The 18,082-nt window shown below is 36.0% G+C and overlaps 1 protein-coding gene across 21 annotated transcripts in view; it reads left to right on the top strand.

Annotated features, from left to right (window-relative positions):
* The window catches only part of MYCBP2 (MYC binding protein 2, E3 ubiquitin protein ligase), a 268,897-nt gene that overhangs the window by 111,953 nt on the left and 138,862 nt on the right, over nt 1–18,082 (top strand). For all 21 annotated transcript variants that reach the window (XM_021065752.1, XM_021065749.1, XM_021065733.1 and 18 more), the window contains 8 exons: nt 2,075–2,166; nt 5,505–5,639; nt 6,951–7,034; nt 8,449–8,545; nt 11,080–11,272; nt 11,906–12,180; nt 13,010–13,231; nt 15,400–15,591. In XM_021065752.1, the coding sequence (XP_020921411.1) occupies nt 2,075–2,166; nt 5,505–5,639; nt 6,951–7,034; nt 8,449–8,545; nt 11,080–11,272; nt 11,906–12,180; nt 13,010–13,231; nt 15,400–15,591 (1,290 nt within the window). The remainder of the gene's footprint in view (nt 1–2,074; nt 2,167–5,504; nt 5,640–6,950; nt 7,035–8,448; nt 8,546–11,079; nt 11,273–11,905; nt 12,181–13,009; nt 13,232–15,399; nt 15,592–18,082) is intronic.

Here is an 18,082-nt window from a genome sequence, read left to right as displayed (position 1 = left end):
CCTGCAGTGTCTTTTGGTGTTAGAGTAAAACCCGTGGCCTTACAAGAGCCTGCAGGACACCATCAGAAGTGACTTTCGTCACATGCTGACCTTATGTCATACTAGTTGCTTTGCTCTAATCTAGCCAATCTGGCTGGCCCTTGTTCCTTAAACATGCCAGACATAATCAGACCTCAGGACCTTCACATGTGCTGCTCCCTCGGAGTACACCTCTTCAGCCCGATACTGCCATGGCTCACCACCTCCTCACCTTAAGGTCTCCTTAAATAGGCTCCTGGTGAGCCTATTTAAAACCGTAAATCCGGAGTTCCCGTTGTGGCACAGTGGTTAATGAGTCCAACTAGGAACCATGAGGTTGTGGGTTCAATCCCTGGCCTTGCTCAGTGGGTTAAGGATCCAGCGTTGCCATGAGCTGTGGTGTAGGTTGCAGTCACGGCTTGGATCCTGCGTTGCTGTGGCTCTGGTATAGGCTGGTGGCTACAGCTCCAATTCGACCCCTAGCCTGGGAACCTCCATATTGCCACGGGAGTGGCCCAAGAAATGGCAAAAAGGCCAAAAAAAAACAAAAAACAAAACCCCCAAAAAACTAAATCCTCTCCCTTACCATAGACTTACTCCCAGTAGTCCCCATTTTTTTGTTTGCATCATTCATCCCTGGATGCCCAGTTCCTAGAATTGTGCCTGGCATGCAGTATGTGTTCAAAAATACTAATGCAGGGGAGCGAGGTTAGGGGCAGATCATTCAGGACCTTTATATCATGCTACAGAAAAGAAGAGAAACCATTGAAGACTTTTAGATGAAGTATTCTGACCAGGTACTCATTTTAAAGAGTAATCAAAAACAAAACCCTGTAATTTATGGAATATGGGTAGAGCAATGGAGAGAAGAACTTTTTTTATTGAATTCTTCCATCTAGTCACATTGAATATGGTTACACTGACAAGCTTTGGTACCAGCAATGGAATATATGCAGTATGGGCAGGGAGGTACGGAAAAAAGGATTATTCCAGGCTTTTTAATCTAAGAGACCAGGTGAATGATAGTTCTGCTAACAGAATGGGGAGGCAGGAGGAGGGAAGAAGAGTCACTTTACAACTAGTGAGATTGAGCCACCTGGGGGAATCCAGTGACTAATGAGACTCAGGTCTGAGGTAGAAGCAGATTTTTTAAATCGTTCACATATAATTGAAAAGTGGAGACGTCTAGCACACTTTCTGTCCAGCAAGTCTAAGTGTCCCCTTCTCTTTTTCTTAGTGCTTTTCTTGTAGTTCTCCTGTAGTTATCCAGAGAAATACGGTTTTTTTATAATATGTATTAATCCATTTTTAAAAAATCCCTTCCTCATAATTCTCATTATTTTCACTTAATTTTATAACTTTCTTATTTGATGTTTTCTTCTCTTTTATTCTTTTCCAGTACTCTGTCATCTTCCCCTTTTTTATAACCACTTTTCCCACACTCTTCATATCTCCTTTTGCGACGCCGTTATTACCTTGAACGCTTTTTTGTGATGCATTTTTTTTTTTAAGGGTTCTTACCTTCTGTTACTCCTCTCTGTCTCTACAGCTAACGTTTTTCCTAGCCTTTTTTTTGGCTGGATATTTTTCTAAGTGTTCCACAAGTATTATTTCACTTAATTCTCACGATTATAATGACATAGGCTCTGCTGGTGTCCATCTCTCTTTTATGGATAAGGAAACTGGATCCTAGGATCTCACAGCTAGTAAGTGTTGAAGCATAATTCTACCGTGTTTGGAGGCTCACTTAGAACTTACCTTCCTCAGATGTTTATATCTTTTACAGAATGTTTTTGGAACTTTTGATATAAATAGATGACTATATAAAATAAGGAAAATGGAAATTAATGCAGACTGTAAGACATTTATATGTTTCTTAATTTAGGTATATAGATTTGTGTATTTCAATGGATAACTTTTTTTTTTTTTAAAGCAGGTACTCTTTTACATTCTGCAGTGTCCAGCATATATTGGAGACATAATATTATAAGTATATTTTTCAGCAGATTTACATGACTGATTGATTGGGCATGATATGTTTTTCTCCTTTCCCCAGCTGTTTGAGTTAGGTCCTGATGGAGGAGATCATGAAACTGATGGAGACCTTCTTGCAGAGACTGATGTGTTGGCTTATGACTGTGCTGCTAGGTAAAGATTTCTTCATTAATCCGTATAATCCTTGCATACTTAATATGAAAAATGTATTGTAAATGAATGACATAACCTAAAAAGAAAGTTTTCAACAATCTGTGATCAAATGTTTAAGAAACTAAATTATATATTAGGTAATGTAAGTGTTACTTTTGACAGTGCTGCATTAGGAGTTCCCTTGTAGTGCAGCAGATTAAGGGTCTGGTGTTGTCACTGCAGTGGCTCAAGTCCTACTGTGGCTCAGGTTTGATTCCTGGCCCAGGAACTTCCACATGCCACAGGCATGGTCAGAAAAATGCACAGTGATACATTGAAACTATTAATATCCTTCATACTTGTATTTCACAAGATAAATTGACTGTATCTACATTGAAGGTAGAGATATACATATATTTTGTATACTCTGTCATTGCATTACTTGAAGAACGTGTAATATGCTAGTGTTCTCGTAATGTGACATAATCCAGTGCCATTATGTATATTGTGTCAAGTAGTCATAGTGGACCATACTTCAAATCATCTGTATGCTCTGACACCATGCCTGTGGTATTTGCTTGATGATAACACAGTTGGAGAGGTGGCCAGCTTTATTAAAACCTCTTAGGAAGTAACCAGAATCAGTAGGTTTATTTATGAAGATTAATTAAATAAAAGACTTAAATTCCTATCAGCCTTCCCAGTATAATCCTAAGAATTATCTCAGTACTGTGTTATGACAAGCCATTGATTTGAATCAGGGAATACTCTGCTGAGAAAAATAAATAAATTGGAGTTCCCCTTGTGGCCCAGGGGAAACGAATCCAGTTTCCACTAGTATCCATGACAATGCCGGTTCGATCCCTAGCCTTGCTCAGTGGGTTAAGGATCCGGTGTTGCTATGAGCTGTGGTGTAGGTTGCAGACACAACTTGGATCCTGAATTGCTGTGGCTGTGATATAGGCCTGCAGCTGTAGCTCCAATTCGACCCATAGCCTGGGAACTTCTATGTACCATGTGTGCAGTCCTAAAAAGCAAAAAAAGAAAAAAAAAAAAAAAAGAGAGAAAAAAGAGAAAGAAAAATAAATAAATTGGCCTTCTGATAGTAGTAGTACATTGTCCTTCCCAGAAATAACTGTGTTAATAAAACCTTGTGTGGTGTGCACCTTTTTGCTAATGAAAATGTGTCATTTCTAAAAACAGCATTAGGACATTGAGTTTACTCTTAGCAGGTCAGTACTTTTGGGAACAAAATAGTAAACCTAAAGAAAATGTTAACTTTGTTTCTTCACTTTAGGCATTAACAGGAGATACTTTTTCACTCAATATTTTATTACATACAAATGATAATTAGGAAAATTTCAGGAAGGTTAATTGATTAATTTTTAACAAAGCCTTAAGATACCATTGTCATAATTTATTTTTGAACATATGATTATGAGTCAAAAATACAATGTATGATTTCATGAATATAGAATCACGTAGATTTTCTTCGTCTTCCTAATAAAGCTCAGATTCCTAAGGCTAGCATTAAAAGACTTCCATAATCTTTCACAGCATCTTTTTAAACTTTATGCCTACTACTGTTCTCTATCTGTCTTAATACTTTTTTACAAATTTTGTTGGAGTTCCTGCTGTGGCACAGTGGGCTCTGTGGCGTTTTGGGACCTCTGGGATGCAGGTTCGATACCCAGCCTGACGCAGTGGGTTAAGGATCCAGTGTTGCCGCACCTGCAGCTTAGGTCACAACTGTGGCTGATCCCTGGCCTGGAACTCCATATGCCCTGGGGTGGCCAAAAAAAAAGAAAGTACAGTAAAAATTTTATTGAATCATAAGGAGTTCCTGTTGAGGCTCAGGGGGTTTAGAACTCAGCTAATATCCATGAGGATGTGGCTTCAATCCCTGGCCTGGCTCAGTGGAGTAAAGATCTGGCATTGATGTGAGCTGTGGCATTGGTCACAAATGCAGCTCAAATCTCGTATCGCTCTTGCTGGTTGTATATGCTGGCATCTGCAGCTCCAGTTCAACCCCGGGCCTGGGAACTTCCATATGCTACAGGTGGGGCCCTAAAAAGGAAAAAAAAAAATTATTGATTTATAGTTAATTTACAGCATTGTGTTAATTTCTGCTGTATGGCAAAGTGACTCAGCTACACACACACACACACACACACAATCTTTTTCATAGTCTCCTCCATTATGGTTTATCACAGGATATTGAATATAGTTCCCTGTGCTACATGGTAGGACCTTGTTATGTATCCTGTCTTAATGCTTTAACCTAACTGGACATCTTCCCACTTTCAGGCCCTGTTTTGTATTTTCAGACCTCTGCAGATCTGTTCATGACATTCTTCCCCTTCCTCAATAGCCTTTATTCTTCTCTCTATCCCAGCTATAGCTGATGCGTATTCTTTGCACTTTGTTACCCAGGACTTTATCACTCTTTTACCTTGGACTGAGCAGATGCCCTTATTTGTATACATGTTTTTTTCTCTCCTTCTAATTTAGCAAATTTCGAGGGCAGTTACTATGTCACAGGCTCAGTTCAAAATACTTGCCTCTCAACGCAATTCTCAAAACAATGCAGTAAAGGGAGTTCCCATTGTGGCGCAGTGGTTAACGAATTCGACTAGGAACCATGAGGTTGCAGGTTCGGTCCCTGCCCTTGCTCAGTGGGTTGACGATCCGGCGTTGCCGTGAGCTGTGGTGTAGGTTGCAGACACGGCTCGGATCCCGAGTTGCTGTGGCTCTGGCGTAGGCCAGTGGCTACAGCTCCGAATAGACCCCTAGCCTGGGAACCTCCATATGCCGCAGGAGCGGCCCAAAAAAACAGCAAAAAGACAAACAAACAAACAAACAAACAAAAAACAATGCAGTGAGATAGATATTTTTATCCCTATTTTCAGTTGAAGAAACTGAGTCACAGAGAGAATGTAATAACTTGCCCAAGGTCACCCAGCTTTTGAGTCAAAGAGCCAGGCCTTGAACTCAGGCCATCTGATTCCAGAGCTCTCAAAAACACTTGAGTAGAATAAATGAACTACGAAAGAAAAAATTCAGAGTTTTCCAACAAAACTGGCATGTTTTTAACAAAATTTTTGTCTTAGTATCAAAGTTTTATAACACTGAGGCAAATTTTAGAATTCAAGATTGAAGGGAAGGAATGTAGTGCCATCACTATAACGTAAGTAACCATTATTTGTTTTTATGTCTATTTTTAGAGGGGTTTTAACATTATTTACAAAAGCTTTATAATACAATGTATTTCACATTTTGTTTATAAAGGACTTAAAAACTAAACGTATATAACAAGAAGTACAAAGGCATTGTCTTTGATACATTAATTTTCCTCACAGAGAAAAATATGCCATGATGTTTGATGAACCAGTTCTCCTGCAAGCTGGCTGGTGGTATGTGGCCTGGGCTCGAGTGTCAGGACCCAGCAGTGACTGTGGGTCTCACGGACAAGCGTCTATTACCACAGACGATGGGTAAGCAGAGTGCTTAATTACTACTTAGGCAACTCTCATTTTTGTTAGTGGAATATTGTTTTGAAAGGTTCAGAAGTCCCTCAGTAGGATAAGAATTTTACTAGGTCTAGAGCATAATATGACCTGCTAAATACTAAATTCATGTAATCTCATGCCAAATTAAGGTCTAGACAGAATCGGGAAATAATAGGACTGCTCCTCTTTGTTCTTGTCAGTTGGCATTTGTATGTGTTTCTGGGTGTTATATTGTTTAAAAGCTTATTGCCAAATTAGAAATTATATAGAGAGGAAAGTGACAGTGCTAGTGAGGAGTTTGGAAGCTATAAAAAAAAGAAATATATACCTGGCTATAAAATTTGACAGTGGTTATGAAAACATTTAATTGTAAAGCTTTAACGATATGAGATGGTATAGTTTTAATAAAATGTAAGGGAATTTACTGTTTAAATTTCAAGTATAGAGTACTTCCCAGTTTATAATATACTTTCATATGTATTATCTATTTGATGCCCTCAACAACTTTGTAAAGCAGTTATTAGCCTCGTTTTTACACTCAGGAATAGAGAGACAGACAAAAGGTGAAATGATTTGCCTCAAGTCATATGGCTACTGTGTGGCAAAACCAAATCTCATCCTGGAGTCTCTCAACTCTTAAGATCCATGTGTTTGAAAGGACTATCATTTATAAGAGAAATTCAGTTTATCTTTATTATTCTTGAGCATAAACTCTTTGAAATGGATAGAAGTTATTAAATAGTATGTTTCATATAGATTTGTTCAACTCATAACAGAGCTGACCAAAAAAAGAGCAGACTGATTTAGGAGGTGAAGTCTGTGTTGTTGAATATTCAAGTGGAATGCTGTAGAGGAGTTAAGTGTGTTGTTGTAGTGTATCCTTTTCAGCTTGCTATAAGGTTTATACTTGAATGGGGACTACATTGATCCTGGACTGTATGAGTCCCATAAACAGTTCATTCATAGTGTTTTGAAGCTAAAGTTTATACTGTATCTATTTAAGCAGGTTGTAAATTGTAAATTGAAATATTTGTGAACATCTTACTGTTCTGGTTAAGGTTAAGCTAAGGGGCAACCTAGAAGCTCCCAGTCAGAATCAGTTCTTTCATTTACCCATTAAGCCATTCAGAGCTAGAACTGAAGTCAACACACTGTCTCTTCTACTTGTATTTTTTTTCCTTAAAGCATGAATCTCTGTTCAGTAGCATAACATTTGAAAACATGGTTGTTAAATTTTTCGTTTTCTCTTATGAATCTTGAGTCATGTTGTTTTGGTTACGTTATTTTTTCTCTTAGGGTTGTTTTCCAGTTTAAGAGTTCAAAGAAGTCAAATAATGGTACAGATGTTAACGCTGGTCAGATACCTCAGTTATTATACAGGTACGTAGCATATTTATAGATAATTAACATGGTTTATTCTTTTAACATAGTGAACTGGGATCACTTTAAAATATACAACATAATAAGGGAGGAATTATTTGAAGCATTCAGCAAGTTGTAGTATATCTTTAGAAATAGAGCTACATTTAATTTGTGTTTTGAATATTTTTAAACATTTTTTACCTCAAGGTTAATTTTAATAAAATATTGCTCAGATTATCTGTATTATGCCCATAACAATATTTTAATAACTTATTTTTAAAATATATTGATTTTCTTACCAATTTCAGAATGTTTTAAACTAATAAAATTTGTCTTATAAAAATGAAATCTGTTAGGGACCTTAGATTTAGGCCTGGTTGATTTGTTCTGCAGTCTTGTTTTTTGTTCATTTTGTGATGAAATGAATTGGAAGATCCTTTACTGCTGAAAAATGTTCTCCTTTAGTTAAAATATCAAACAGTAACTTCTCATATAATGCTATTATACTTTAGCTTTATTTAATAATTTTAATTCCTTCATGGTAATCGAGACATATATGGGAACTCTGCCTCTGTGTGTCCATCTACTTCTGCGAGATTACTGCAATAATTTTTAAGCTAAAGAATACAAATAGAGGAGTTCCTGTAGTGGCCCAGCGGGTGAAGAACTTGACATTGTGTCCATCAGGTTCCTTTCCTGGACTCGCTCAGTGGGTTAAGGATCTGGCGTTGCTGCAAGCTAAGGGATAGGTCACAGATACGGCTTGGATTGCATTGCTGTGGCTGTGGCTTTGGCATAGGCCAGCAGCTGCAGCTCCAATTCGACTCCTAGCCTGGGAACTTCCATATGATACAGGTTCAGCCTTAAAAAGAAAAAAAAGGGGGGGGGAATTCAAATGGATGTAACTTCTCACCAAAAAAAATTAAAAAAAAAAATGGCATTCTTACTCTAAGTAGTAAAAATCACAGGAAATACCCTTAAAACAGTGATTCTCTGTCTTATATGTATTTTCTAGTAATCACTTTAAGAATCTAGATGTTATAAACCTTACTTTTTCCAAGAGGAGATTTTTGTTTCTTTTTATGCAGTCTGTTATTGGCAGTATGTAATGTGTGGCGTTATAAACATAGCAAGTTACTACTTTCGGGTACAGTGGTTGAGTGATTTTTAATGGTAGCGTTTAACAGTAACATTGCTGTATTCTTAACGTTCTCTAACACCTAGTCTTATCAAGGTGGGATTGAAAAGCCAAAGTGTTCACGTGCTAAAAATTTTGTTTAAATTGGAAAATGTTTATGAAAGCTCCAAACTGGGATTTTTACCTAACAAAGATACTTAAATGTTTATTTTGCCATTGCAAAAATGTATATTTGGAAATAAAAATTTCTTTGCTCTTTCCAGCATAAATTTTATGTGTTTCTTCTGCCTTCAGACTTCCAACCAGTGATGGCAGTGCTTCAAAAGGCAAACAGCAAACCAGTGAACCTGTACACATTTTAAAGAGATCTTTTGCACGAACTGTCTCAGTGGTAAGCCATTTTCTTTAGAATTTCAGCTTTTCTTTCCTGTGTTCAGTTTCATTTTGGTGTTTAACATTTAGCCACTTTTCTAAGAGTTTATCTCAGTGTAGCTTTATGAACTCAGATATGTTTATGTTAGCTTGGACATCCCCTGCCAAAGAGTATGTGCTTCAAATAATGAGAAAATAGAGCTGTTGACTGATTTTAACATGCTTTTCTATTTCTGAAGTAAATGGTAGATTTTCCTGTAAATCACATGTGAATGCGTATGCTGAATGAGTTAGAAAGAGAAGGAAAAGTTGAAGGGTGGTGTTAGCCATGAAGTATTACTTTCATGCTAATGAATTAAGTAGAAAGGTTGCATATCTAACTGGAGATTTTGTTGACCATGCACATTCTATGTTAGGTACATGATGCTACTGGGTTTACCGGCAAGGTATAGTTGAAACATTGTGGTGTTTCAGTTCGGGAAGTCTGGGTTAAGTTTTTGTTCTTTCATTTGTTATTCAAGGATTCTTACGCAAGTATTTAAGTAAACTACATCGTAGTGTCATTATGAATTTTAATGAGTTAAGGTATTTTTTTTTTAATTTGTAAGGGACCATATGAATGTGATTTATTAATGTAGCTGGTAGTCTTATCATATTAGTAAAATGCATAGGTAGGATGCTTTTTACTTCATTTTTATTAGGTTGTTTTTTTTTTAAACCATAAAATTAACACATGCCCCTGGTGAAAATAGGGTACAGTAGGTTTAAAACTATAGTAAAACTAATTTAAAATTTTATTCCCATAACCTTGTTTTTACCATATATAACTACTATTTACATTTTGGTGTATAGTCTTTCAGACTATTTTTTATGCATAAATGCATTTATTAGTCTCTATTTACAATATACTATATACAACCATCTTATTTAATTTTGATCATACTTAAAGTTCTGCATCTTACTTTTTAAAAATTTCATCGAATACACTTTGGATATTTATTTCATGTAAGTACATTTGGCTCTATCTCAATTTTTTTAATGTTTGCTTAGTATCCCATAGAGTGGCTGTACTCTAATTTATCTGACACTGTTCCCATCAAAGGACAGTTTATTTCTCATTTTTTATTATTACAGTTGTCCCTTGATACCTGAGGGGGGACTGGTTGTAGGACCCCTCACAGATACCAAGATTCCTAGATACTCAACTCCTTTATATAAAATTATGTAGTGTTTGCGTATAACCTCCACACATCCTCCTGTGCACTTTAAATCATCTCTAGCTTGCCTGTTAATACCTAATACAATGTAAGTGCTGCTGTGTAAATAGTTGCTAGCGTACCACACATCCACTTTTTGCTTTTTGGAAGTTTCTGGAATTTTTTTCTTTTCCGAGTATTTTCAGTCTCCTTGTTGGTTGAATCCACAGATGAGGCATGGATTGACTGTATAGCCATCCATATGTGTCTTTGCTATTTATGTACTTTTGTGAATATCTCTACTGAAAGTAGACTCATTTAAATTTTGGTATATCATGTCAAATTCATCTTCCAACAGAATGTGCTTTGTTGAATAAGAGACCCTAAGAGCTTTGGCTCCTTGGTACCTTGGCATCCTTATATCATTAAGCTCAGTTTGGTATCTTTTGAGCCAAATACGTGTCTTTCCCTCTGTTCTGTCTTTTTCAGTGATCTCTTTCCTCCGTGCATAGTAATTCTTTTATATTTATGTCTGCGTAGTTTTGTGACCGTTAGGTATTTATAATCTTTGTGTAAGAAACTTATTCATTCATTTCTTTAAGAAGTAAACTATAAACCTTTATTCTTGATATTGCTATACCAGAGGACTGGAATTTGGTGGAGATGAGGGAATAAGTGCTTTGCTTTGATATTCATCTAGTATCTGTCATCATGTGCCTGATTAAATCTTCGAGGGCTGCTCACCTCCCTAAAGCCATGTGCTAAAATTTTTAAAAATCCAAATAAGTGTGTTTCGTTACTTTCTTAGTCAATTTTAATATTCTCTTAACTTGTTTATCAAGATTTGGCTATAGTTTGTGTTGTAAAATTTAGTACATAGACATAAAATATGTTGTTACTGATATCTAATACTAAAATATTTTATTAAAGTGTTTAAAATATTTTTGATTTATATACACAATACTAATTGACATTATAGAGTTTAACTTTTAAGTAAACATGTTTATAAGTGTTTTTCATTTTTTCTTTATTTATATGATAAACTAGATAGGTTGGTAGTAGGGAAAGTTAAAAATGTATTTTTAAATAGATAAATATCGAAGAATGCTACTTTTATTTTTATTTTTTATTTTATAATGCTACTTTTATAGATGCCTAACTACTTTACCTTTTTTGTCAGAGATACTCCTAATGGTAATTTAATGAATGAACTAATAGAATGTCTATTTTTTGAGCTATGAAAACTCAGTAAAAACTTCAAGATAAACCTTTGAAGTTGAATGTCATTTTTCCATTTGATTCAGCCTATGATATCATTTGAACTAATTGTTATCTATTTTTTCATATTCTGGATTAGGAATGTTTTGAGTCATTGTTGAGTATTCTTCACTGGAGCTGGACCACCTTAGTCTTAGGAGTTGAAGAACTCAGAGGATTGAAAGGATTCCAATTTACAGCTACACTTCTAGATTTAGAGAGACTGCGCTTTGTGGGTACCTGTTGTCTAAGGTTATTGCGTGTCTATACCTGTGAAATTTATCCCGTGTCAGGTACGATTCATTTCTTAAATGCCCTCAGGGAGAAAATATTTGAGACATTGAGAAGGTTTACTTAGGGATTACCAAGAGTTTGTTACCTTTTATTTAACCTGCTCCTGAATTGAGAGGAGAAGTTGTCTTGCTGTGATACTTGTACATTTACTTTTAAAGAATATAATAGATTGCTTGTTATTTTGATAGCAAAAAGTCATGCTAAATTAAAATTCAATACTCTAATAAAATATTACTTTATTTCTTATTTTATTTTTTAATTTTTTATGGCCACACCTGCATATATGGAAGTTCCCGGGGCAGGGATTGAATATGAACCACAGCTCTGACCTACACTGCAGCTTTGGCAACACCAGATCTATAAAGTATTATTTTAAACAGAGTCTGTCAAATAGAAATATTTTGAACAACTGATTTGGACTTAAATGCTGAAACTAGCAAGTTGGAGTTTTTTTCTGTTTAGATTTTTGAAAGAAATAATTTTGGACCACACATAATCTCTGTACTATTTCATTTCTAGGTTATGAGTACTTGTGATTTTTAGCCATATAGGAAATTATTTGAATTAAATCAAATGTTTTTATATGTATTTATTGTTCTGTTTAATTAGCAACCTGCTTTGTTCTCTTAAAGCCACAGGAAAAGCAGTTGTAGAAGAAACCAGCAAATTAGCAGAATGCATTGGAAAAACCAGAACTTTGCTAAGAAAAATTTTGTCAGAAGGAGTTGATCACTGCATGGTGAAGTTGGATAATGATCCCCAAGGATACCTCAGTCAACCCTTGAGTCTCCTAGAAGCTGTCCTTCAGGAATGTCATAATACCTTCACTGCCTGTTTTCATTCTTTCTACCCAACTCCTGCCTTACAGTGGGCTTGCCTTTGTGATCTCCTGAATTGTTTGGACCAGGTAATTTAAGTTTGTAAAATATTAGTGGAAAATATGATTTATTAATATTCTTCAAGAACATATTTTGCAGTTGCCTCAGTCTTTCTAACTTGTTTATGAAAGATAAATTAAGAAACTTGTTTGTTGTATGTGACTTAAGTAAAACCATTTTTTTTTTGTTTGCTTTATCATTCGATAGTTTTAAATTGGCAGGCATGTTGTATAGGTTCTGGGTTGCTCTTTTTACTAATTAGGGCCTTTTTGATGTCTTTCTTAGAGAATAGTGCTACAGAGGACAGTGATTCTAAAGTTACATGAATACGTAAAGAGTACAGGAGGCCGATTTTTTTTTTTTACCATGTTTAATAATTTTCCAGCTTCATTGGGTAGTAACCTAAACAGTTGTGTTTTAAAGTGTTGATATAATATTATCCTATAACATAATAATTACAGTGCCAGAGTTCTAAAAATTTTGGTATGATTTAAAAGATTGTTTACTGGAATTTCTGTTGTGGCACAGTGGAAAAGAATCCAGCTAGTGTCCGTGAGGATGCAGTTTCCAGCCCTTGCCTCGCCTCGCTCAGTGGGTTAAGGATCTGGCGTTGTCATGAACTCTGATCTATGTCTCAGACACGACTCAGATCCCAAGTTGCTATGGCTGTGGCTGTGGTGAAAGCTGGCAGCTAGACCTCCAATTTGACCCCTAGCTTGGGAACTTCCATATGCCGCAAGTGCAGCCCTAAAAAGAAAAAAAAGAAAAAAAAAAGTTTACCTTTGATATATCCAGAAACTTGGATTATATTGATGCAGTATTTCCCTTTGGTGGGCTGCCTATTTTTGTTTTTAAAAGGATATCCAGGAGGCAAACTTCAAGACATCAAGTAGCCGACTCCTTGCAGCTGTGATGTCAGCTCTGTGTCACACTTCTGTCAAGCTGACCTCCATCTTCCCTATTGCATATGATGGGGAAGTACTGCTGCGGTCAATTGTTAAACAAGTTAGCACGGAGAATGACTCCACGCTGGTTCACCGTTTCCCCCTTCTGGTAGCACATATGGAAAAACTCAGCCAGGTAGGTCTTTTTATATTGAAGCAATAAAACTGTAAATGGTGACATATTTAGCTTGGCGCTTATTCCTCTGTAGCAGTAGCTATATTTACCAAATAATTATGATTTTTACAAGGGGAGGAGTTAACATTAAGGAAAAAAATGTTCTCATGTTTACCTATAAATGAGTGATCTTTTTTCTCTGATTTTTTTATTTTAAATGATCTCTAACCTGTAAAAAACTTGTTAGAGATGTGTGATAAATTCCTATTTGTATTTTCCTGAACCATTTTAAAAGTGCAGATACTGTAAGCAAACTTTTGTATTCCAATACAGTATTTTAGATTACCAAAATAGAATTTTAAGGAAATAATTTTTAAATCATTTCTTCTGTAACATTTTGGTATGTTAAAATAAGCATTATGAAACAGTAGTCATAAGGAAACACTCTTTAGTAACTGCTTCTGGCTTATTAGAAAGCACTATGGTGAAAACTTAAATACGTATGAAAACCATATGTAATTACTACCAAGTTGATGAGAAGTTATCTTTAAAATTAAAGCAAAATAAAAAGGAGTAGAGGAGTTCCCATTGTGGTGCAGTGGAAATGAATCGACTAGGAACCATGAGGTTGTGGGTTCTGTCCCTGGCCTCGCTCAGTGGGGTTAAGGACCTGGCATTGCCATGAGCTGTGGTGTAAGTTGCAGAAGCAGCTTGGATCTGGCGTTTCTGTGGCTGTGGTGTAGGTCAGCAGCTGTAGCTTTGATTTGGACCCCTAGCCTCGGAACTTCCATATGCTGTGGGTGTGGCCCTAAAAAGCAAAAAAAAAAAAGAATTATACTTTTAACAAAATGAATAATTGATTATTTTAAGAGTTCTCCTATGGTGCAGCAGGTTAAGGATCTGGCATTGTCACTGCAGCAGCTCGTGTTGCTGCTGTGGCACAGATCCATCCCTTGCCTAGGAACTTCCACGTGCCGTAGATGTGGCCAACAAAAGATTATCTCTAAGTGATTTTATTTTTAGTCTTAGATTGGATGTTAAGAAAGTAGGAGAGAAAGACTATCACATTGTTGAGTGTGATTTACAATAATTTCATGTTGATTTTAACCGAAAAGATACTTATTTTTTTCTAATGGATTGAAAGTACACTCTATGACATACTTGATTTATCTTGGAAAGAGTGATTTAAGACCCCTTTCCACCCTGAGATTTTATGACTTTATGAAATCAGTTAAATCTGTAATGTTTCTGTAATGCAGTGTAGAATGCAGATTTCACGCTCAGAGAGTAACAAGTTGTTTTTGATAACGTAATCATAGCAAACGATTTCCTGATTTTACAGATGAGCTTGAAACACTATGAAAAAACTGGAACTAGATCCCAAATTGTTTGATTTCCTAGTTGCCAGGATAGCCAAGAGGGTCATTGGTCACGACCGGCCCTCTGATGAGATTGAGTGCATCTTGCTCTCTGTGGACCGTGGGCTGAAAGATATGAGGATGGTAAAAGAGATAAATAATGTTCATGTGAGATATCTGATTAAATTATTCATCTTTCCCCCTTTTTTTCTGGAAGAAAATATTTTCCCATTAGTCTTTCAAAGAAATCTGTAATTTCTTATTTTGAAAGTTCTTTATTAATAGTGTTTGGAATTTCTTGTCTTCACTTCTGAAATCAAGTACTATAGAAATTGTAAAACTGCACAGGAATATTTGGTGTAGAATTCCATGTTGGATGTACAGAAAGAATTTTAGTAGAAATAGATTTGTGTAGACTCTTTCTCAGTTGTTTTGCCTTTAAACATACCAGAAATAATAATTATCTCAGTTTGGAATCTGGTCTTGTAGAAAAAGCTTTTAAAACAGGAAGAGGTTTTTTTTCTGGCATACATGACTGTTATTGAAAAAGTAAATTAAAGGATAAATGAAAATGACTCAGGGTTAATAAAAAAAAAACCTTGTAAATAAATATGTGGTACTTTTATACGATACCCAGTGACTAATAATTTTAAAAAGGACTTGTAAGTGAAAAGTAGATAGGATGACTCCACATACAGCTGGATATATATGTAGACAGAGGCTCAAGTCTGAATTTTAAGTGTCGTCTCGAAAGACAGGATCTTGCAGTTGAGTCTTATGTGAAGGAAAATGAAGCAATATCTTAGAGCCTCTTCTTTTCCTGTGTCGTAGAATGAAGAGAACATCTCAGGGATGACAAGCTTCCGTGAAGTTCTCGAGAAAATGCTGGTTATTGTGGTGCTCCCGGTCCGGAACAGCCTGAGGAGAGAGAACGAGCTCTTCTCCTCCCACCTGGTCTCCAACACCTGTGGGTTACTGGCCAGTATTGTCAGTGAGCTGACAGCATCAGCCCTGGGATCTGAGGTAATGGTATATTTTGATATTGGATAATGAGCACATGTTTAAACTCTCTGCATTCTTTCTTTTTTCATGTATTTTGGTTTTATAGAAACTAATTTTCATTAAGAAAATACCTTCAAGCTAGATGGGGTTTTTCTCCCCTTCCTTACACCTCTCCTCTGCTCTTGTTTCTTCTCTCTTACCAGTTCTTCCCAGGATGTTGCAGTAATACAAAATATTGCAGTAATGTAAAATACACATTTTCCCCTTCACTGCCCCATTGCACAACCCATCACCATGTCCCAATAGAAGCAAAGAGAGTTCTCATTGCTGGGTAATGAGTGGTAGAAGTAGGACGACTAATAATGAATATGTGGTATGGAAGAGGCAAAGAGGTTCAAACCTGAGCTCTGTCCACTTAATCAACCCTAGGGAAACACACATGTAAAATGGGAATAATAATTTTTATCTGATCTATATCACAGAGTTTTTTTAAATTATAGTAAATTAGGTAACAAAATATCATAATCATGTTTATGTGTACAGTTCAGTGGCATTAAGTACGTCCACATTGTTATGCAGCCATTCTCAGAAAGTTTTTAAAGGATCAAATATTAATATGTTTGACAAGGATAAAATGGGATCCTGCTGTATAGCACTGGGAACAATATCTAGTCACTTGTGATGGAACATGATGGAGGATAATGTGAGAAAAAGAATGTGTATATGTATGTGTGGCTGGGTCACTTTGCTGTAGAGTACAAATTACAGAACAGTGTAAACCAACTATAATGGAAAAAATAATCATTAATAAAAAAGAAAAAGACACGTACTCTATGTTAACACTTATCTGTGAAATCTAAAAAATAAATGTATCTAACAAAACAAAAACAAATATGTTTGATAAAACTACTTTGAAGCATTTTAAAATGCCTTTACATTTTTGTAACTATTTTTCACCATTTCACCGCCCTGCTCATTCAGTTTTATAATTTATCTAAATGTCTTGACTGAATTTGATGAATGTTTCTAATATTTTCTAATGTTTCTAATGTTTTTTCTCCTGGAAAAGTAGACAGTAGATTGGTTTTGAAAATCATGTTATATTGGAGTTCCCGTTGTGGCTCAGTGGTTAATGAATCCGACTAGGAACCATGAGGTTGCGGGTTCGATCCCTGGCCTTGCTCAGTGGCGTAAGGATCCAGCGTTGCCGTGAGCTGTGGTGTAGGTTGCAGACGCGGCTCGGATTCCGAGCTGCTGTGGCTGGTGGTGTAGGCCGGCGGCTACAGTTCCAATTAGACCCCTAGCCTGGGAACCTCCATATGCCACGGGGGCGGCCCAAGAAATGGCAAAAAGACCAAAAAAAAAGAAGAAGAAGAAGAAGGAAAATCATGTTATAATGTGAAATATATCATTCAAGTGAATGCTCAGTAACTAGCTTGTACTCATTGGCCTCTCAGGTCTCTTGTTTGTCAACGAATGTCTTTTCTCTGTTTACTTTTATAATTCCTGTTCTTTGCTTTTTCTTCCTTATTGATTTATTTCAGAATCTATTCTTAATCTGTTCAGTCTACACTCATTACCGATTTGTAGTGAAAGTTTAGCCTATAGTATTTCTAAATGATTACACGAAGCTGAGCAGCTTGTAGTGTCTTAAGCTCTGGCCTAGGAGGTGAAACCCTTGTCAGAACATTTAAATTTTTTTGTCACTTATTCATTCAGTCTATAAGATGTTTCCCTTCTGTACTAGATCCCAGAGGAAAAGATCTGTCCTGCAAAAGTTCCCGTCAGAAATTGACTATCTAGTTATTCCCTGTGAACTTAACTTTTCTAATGAAAAGGGATGCCCCAAATTACATATGCCTAATGTATAACCTTGGGAGTTTCTAAAGGTCCTTATTTAGATATCCATATATCTCTCTTCCTCAGAGAAGTTTATAATTCTTGCTAGAGTCATTAACTTTAATTTTTTCCTCTTGTAGGTCTTCCAAACATCTGGAGCCAACTTAGATCAGAAGCAGGCTCTATAATTAAAAAGAGAGGTTTCAAACCAAAATAAGTACTCTGATCCTCTCTAGTCAGAGTCTGTAATTAATGAGGTTGTACACACATGTGCATATGTGTGTACTTTCAAATATTGACTGCCAAGTTATACATTAGTGGTATTCAAACTTAAGGCACAGAACATTTTTTGCAATGAATTCTCAATTCCCAAACTCACAGATAACAGGAGGGATGGTCTGAATGAGGACAGGAACTTTGAGTCAACCTCTTTTTTGAATTTCTCTGTCCAAAATTCCTAGACTTCTCTGCAACATGGTCTGAAAGCTATTAGTCTATATATTGATGAAATTTCTGGTAACTCATTACAAAGTGAGTGATACGTCATTCATATGATTGTGATAACTTATGTCTATACCTCTGTTTATACTTCTTAATGTTTATTCTTTCTATTAAGTGATGTGTATAGTTTAATGTGACTGGATAATACTGTCATATGATATTGATTTGTGAA

Source organism: Sus scrofa, chromosome 11 (genome assembly GCF_000003025.6).
Source record: "Sus scrofa isolate TJ Tabasco breed Duroc chromosome 11, Sscrofa11.1, whole genome shotgun sequence".
Classification (NCBI taxonomy): domain Eukaryota; kingdom Metazoa; phylum Chordata; class Mammalia; order Artiodactyla; family Suidae; genus Sus; species Sus scrofa.
Note: the sequence above shows the minus strand (reverse complement) of the source record. Positions and strands in the feature narration are given on the sequence as shown.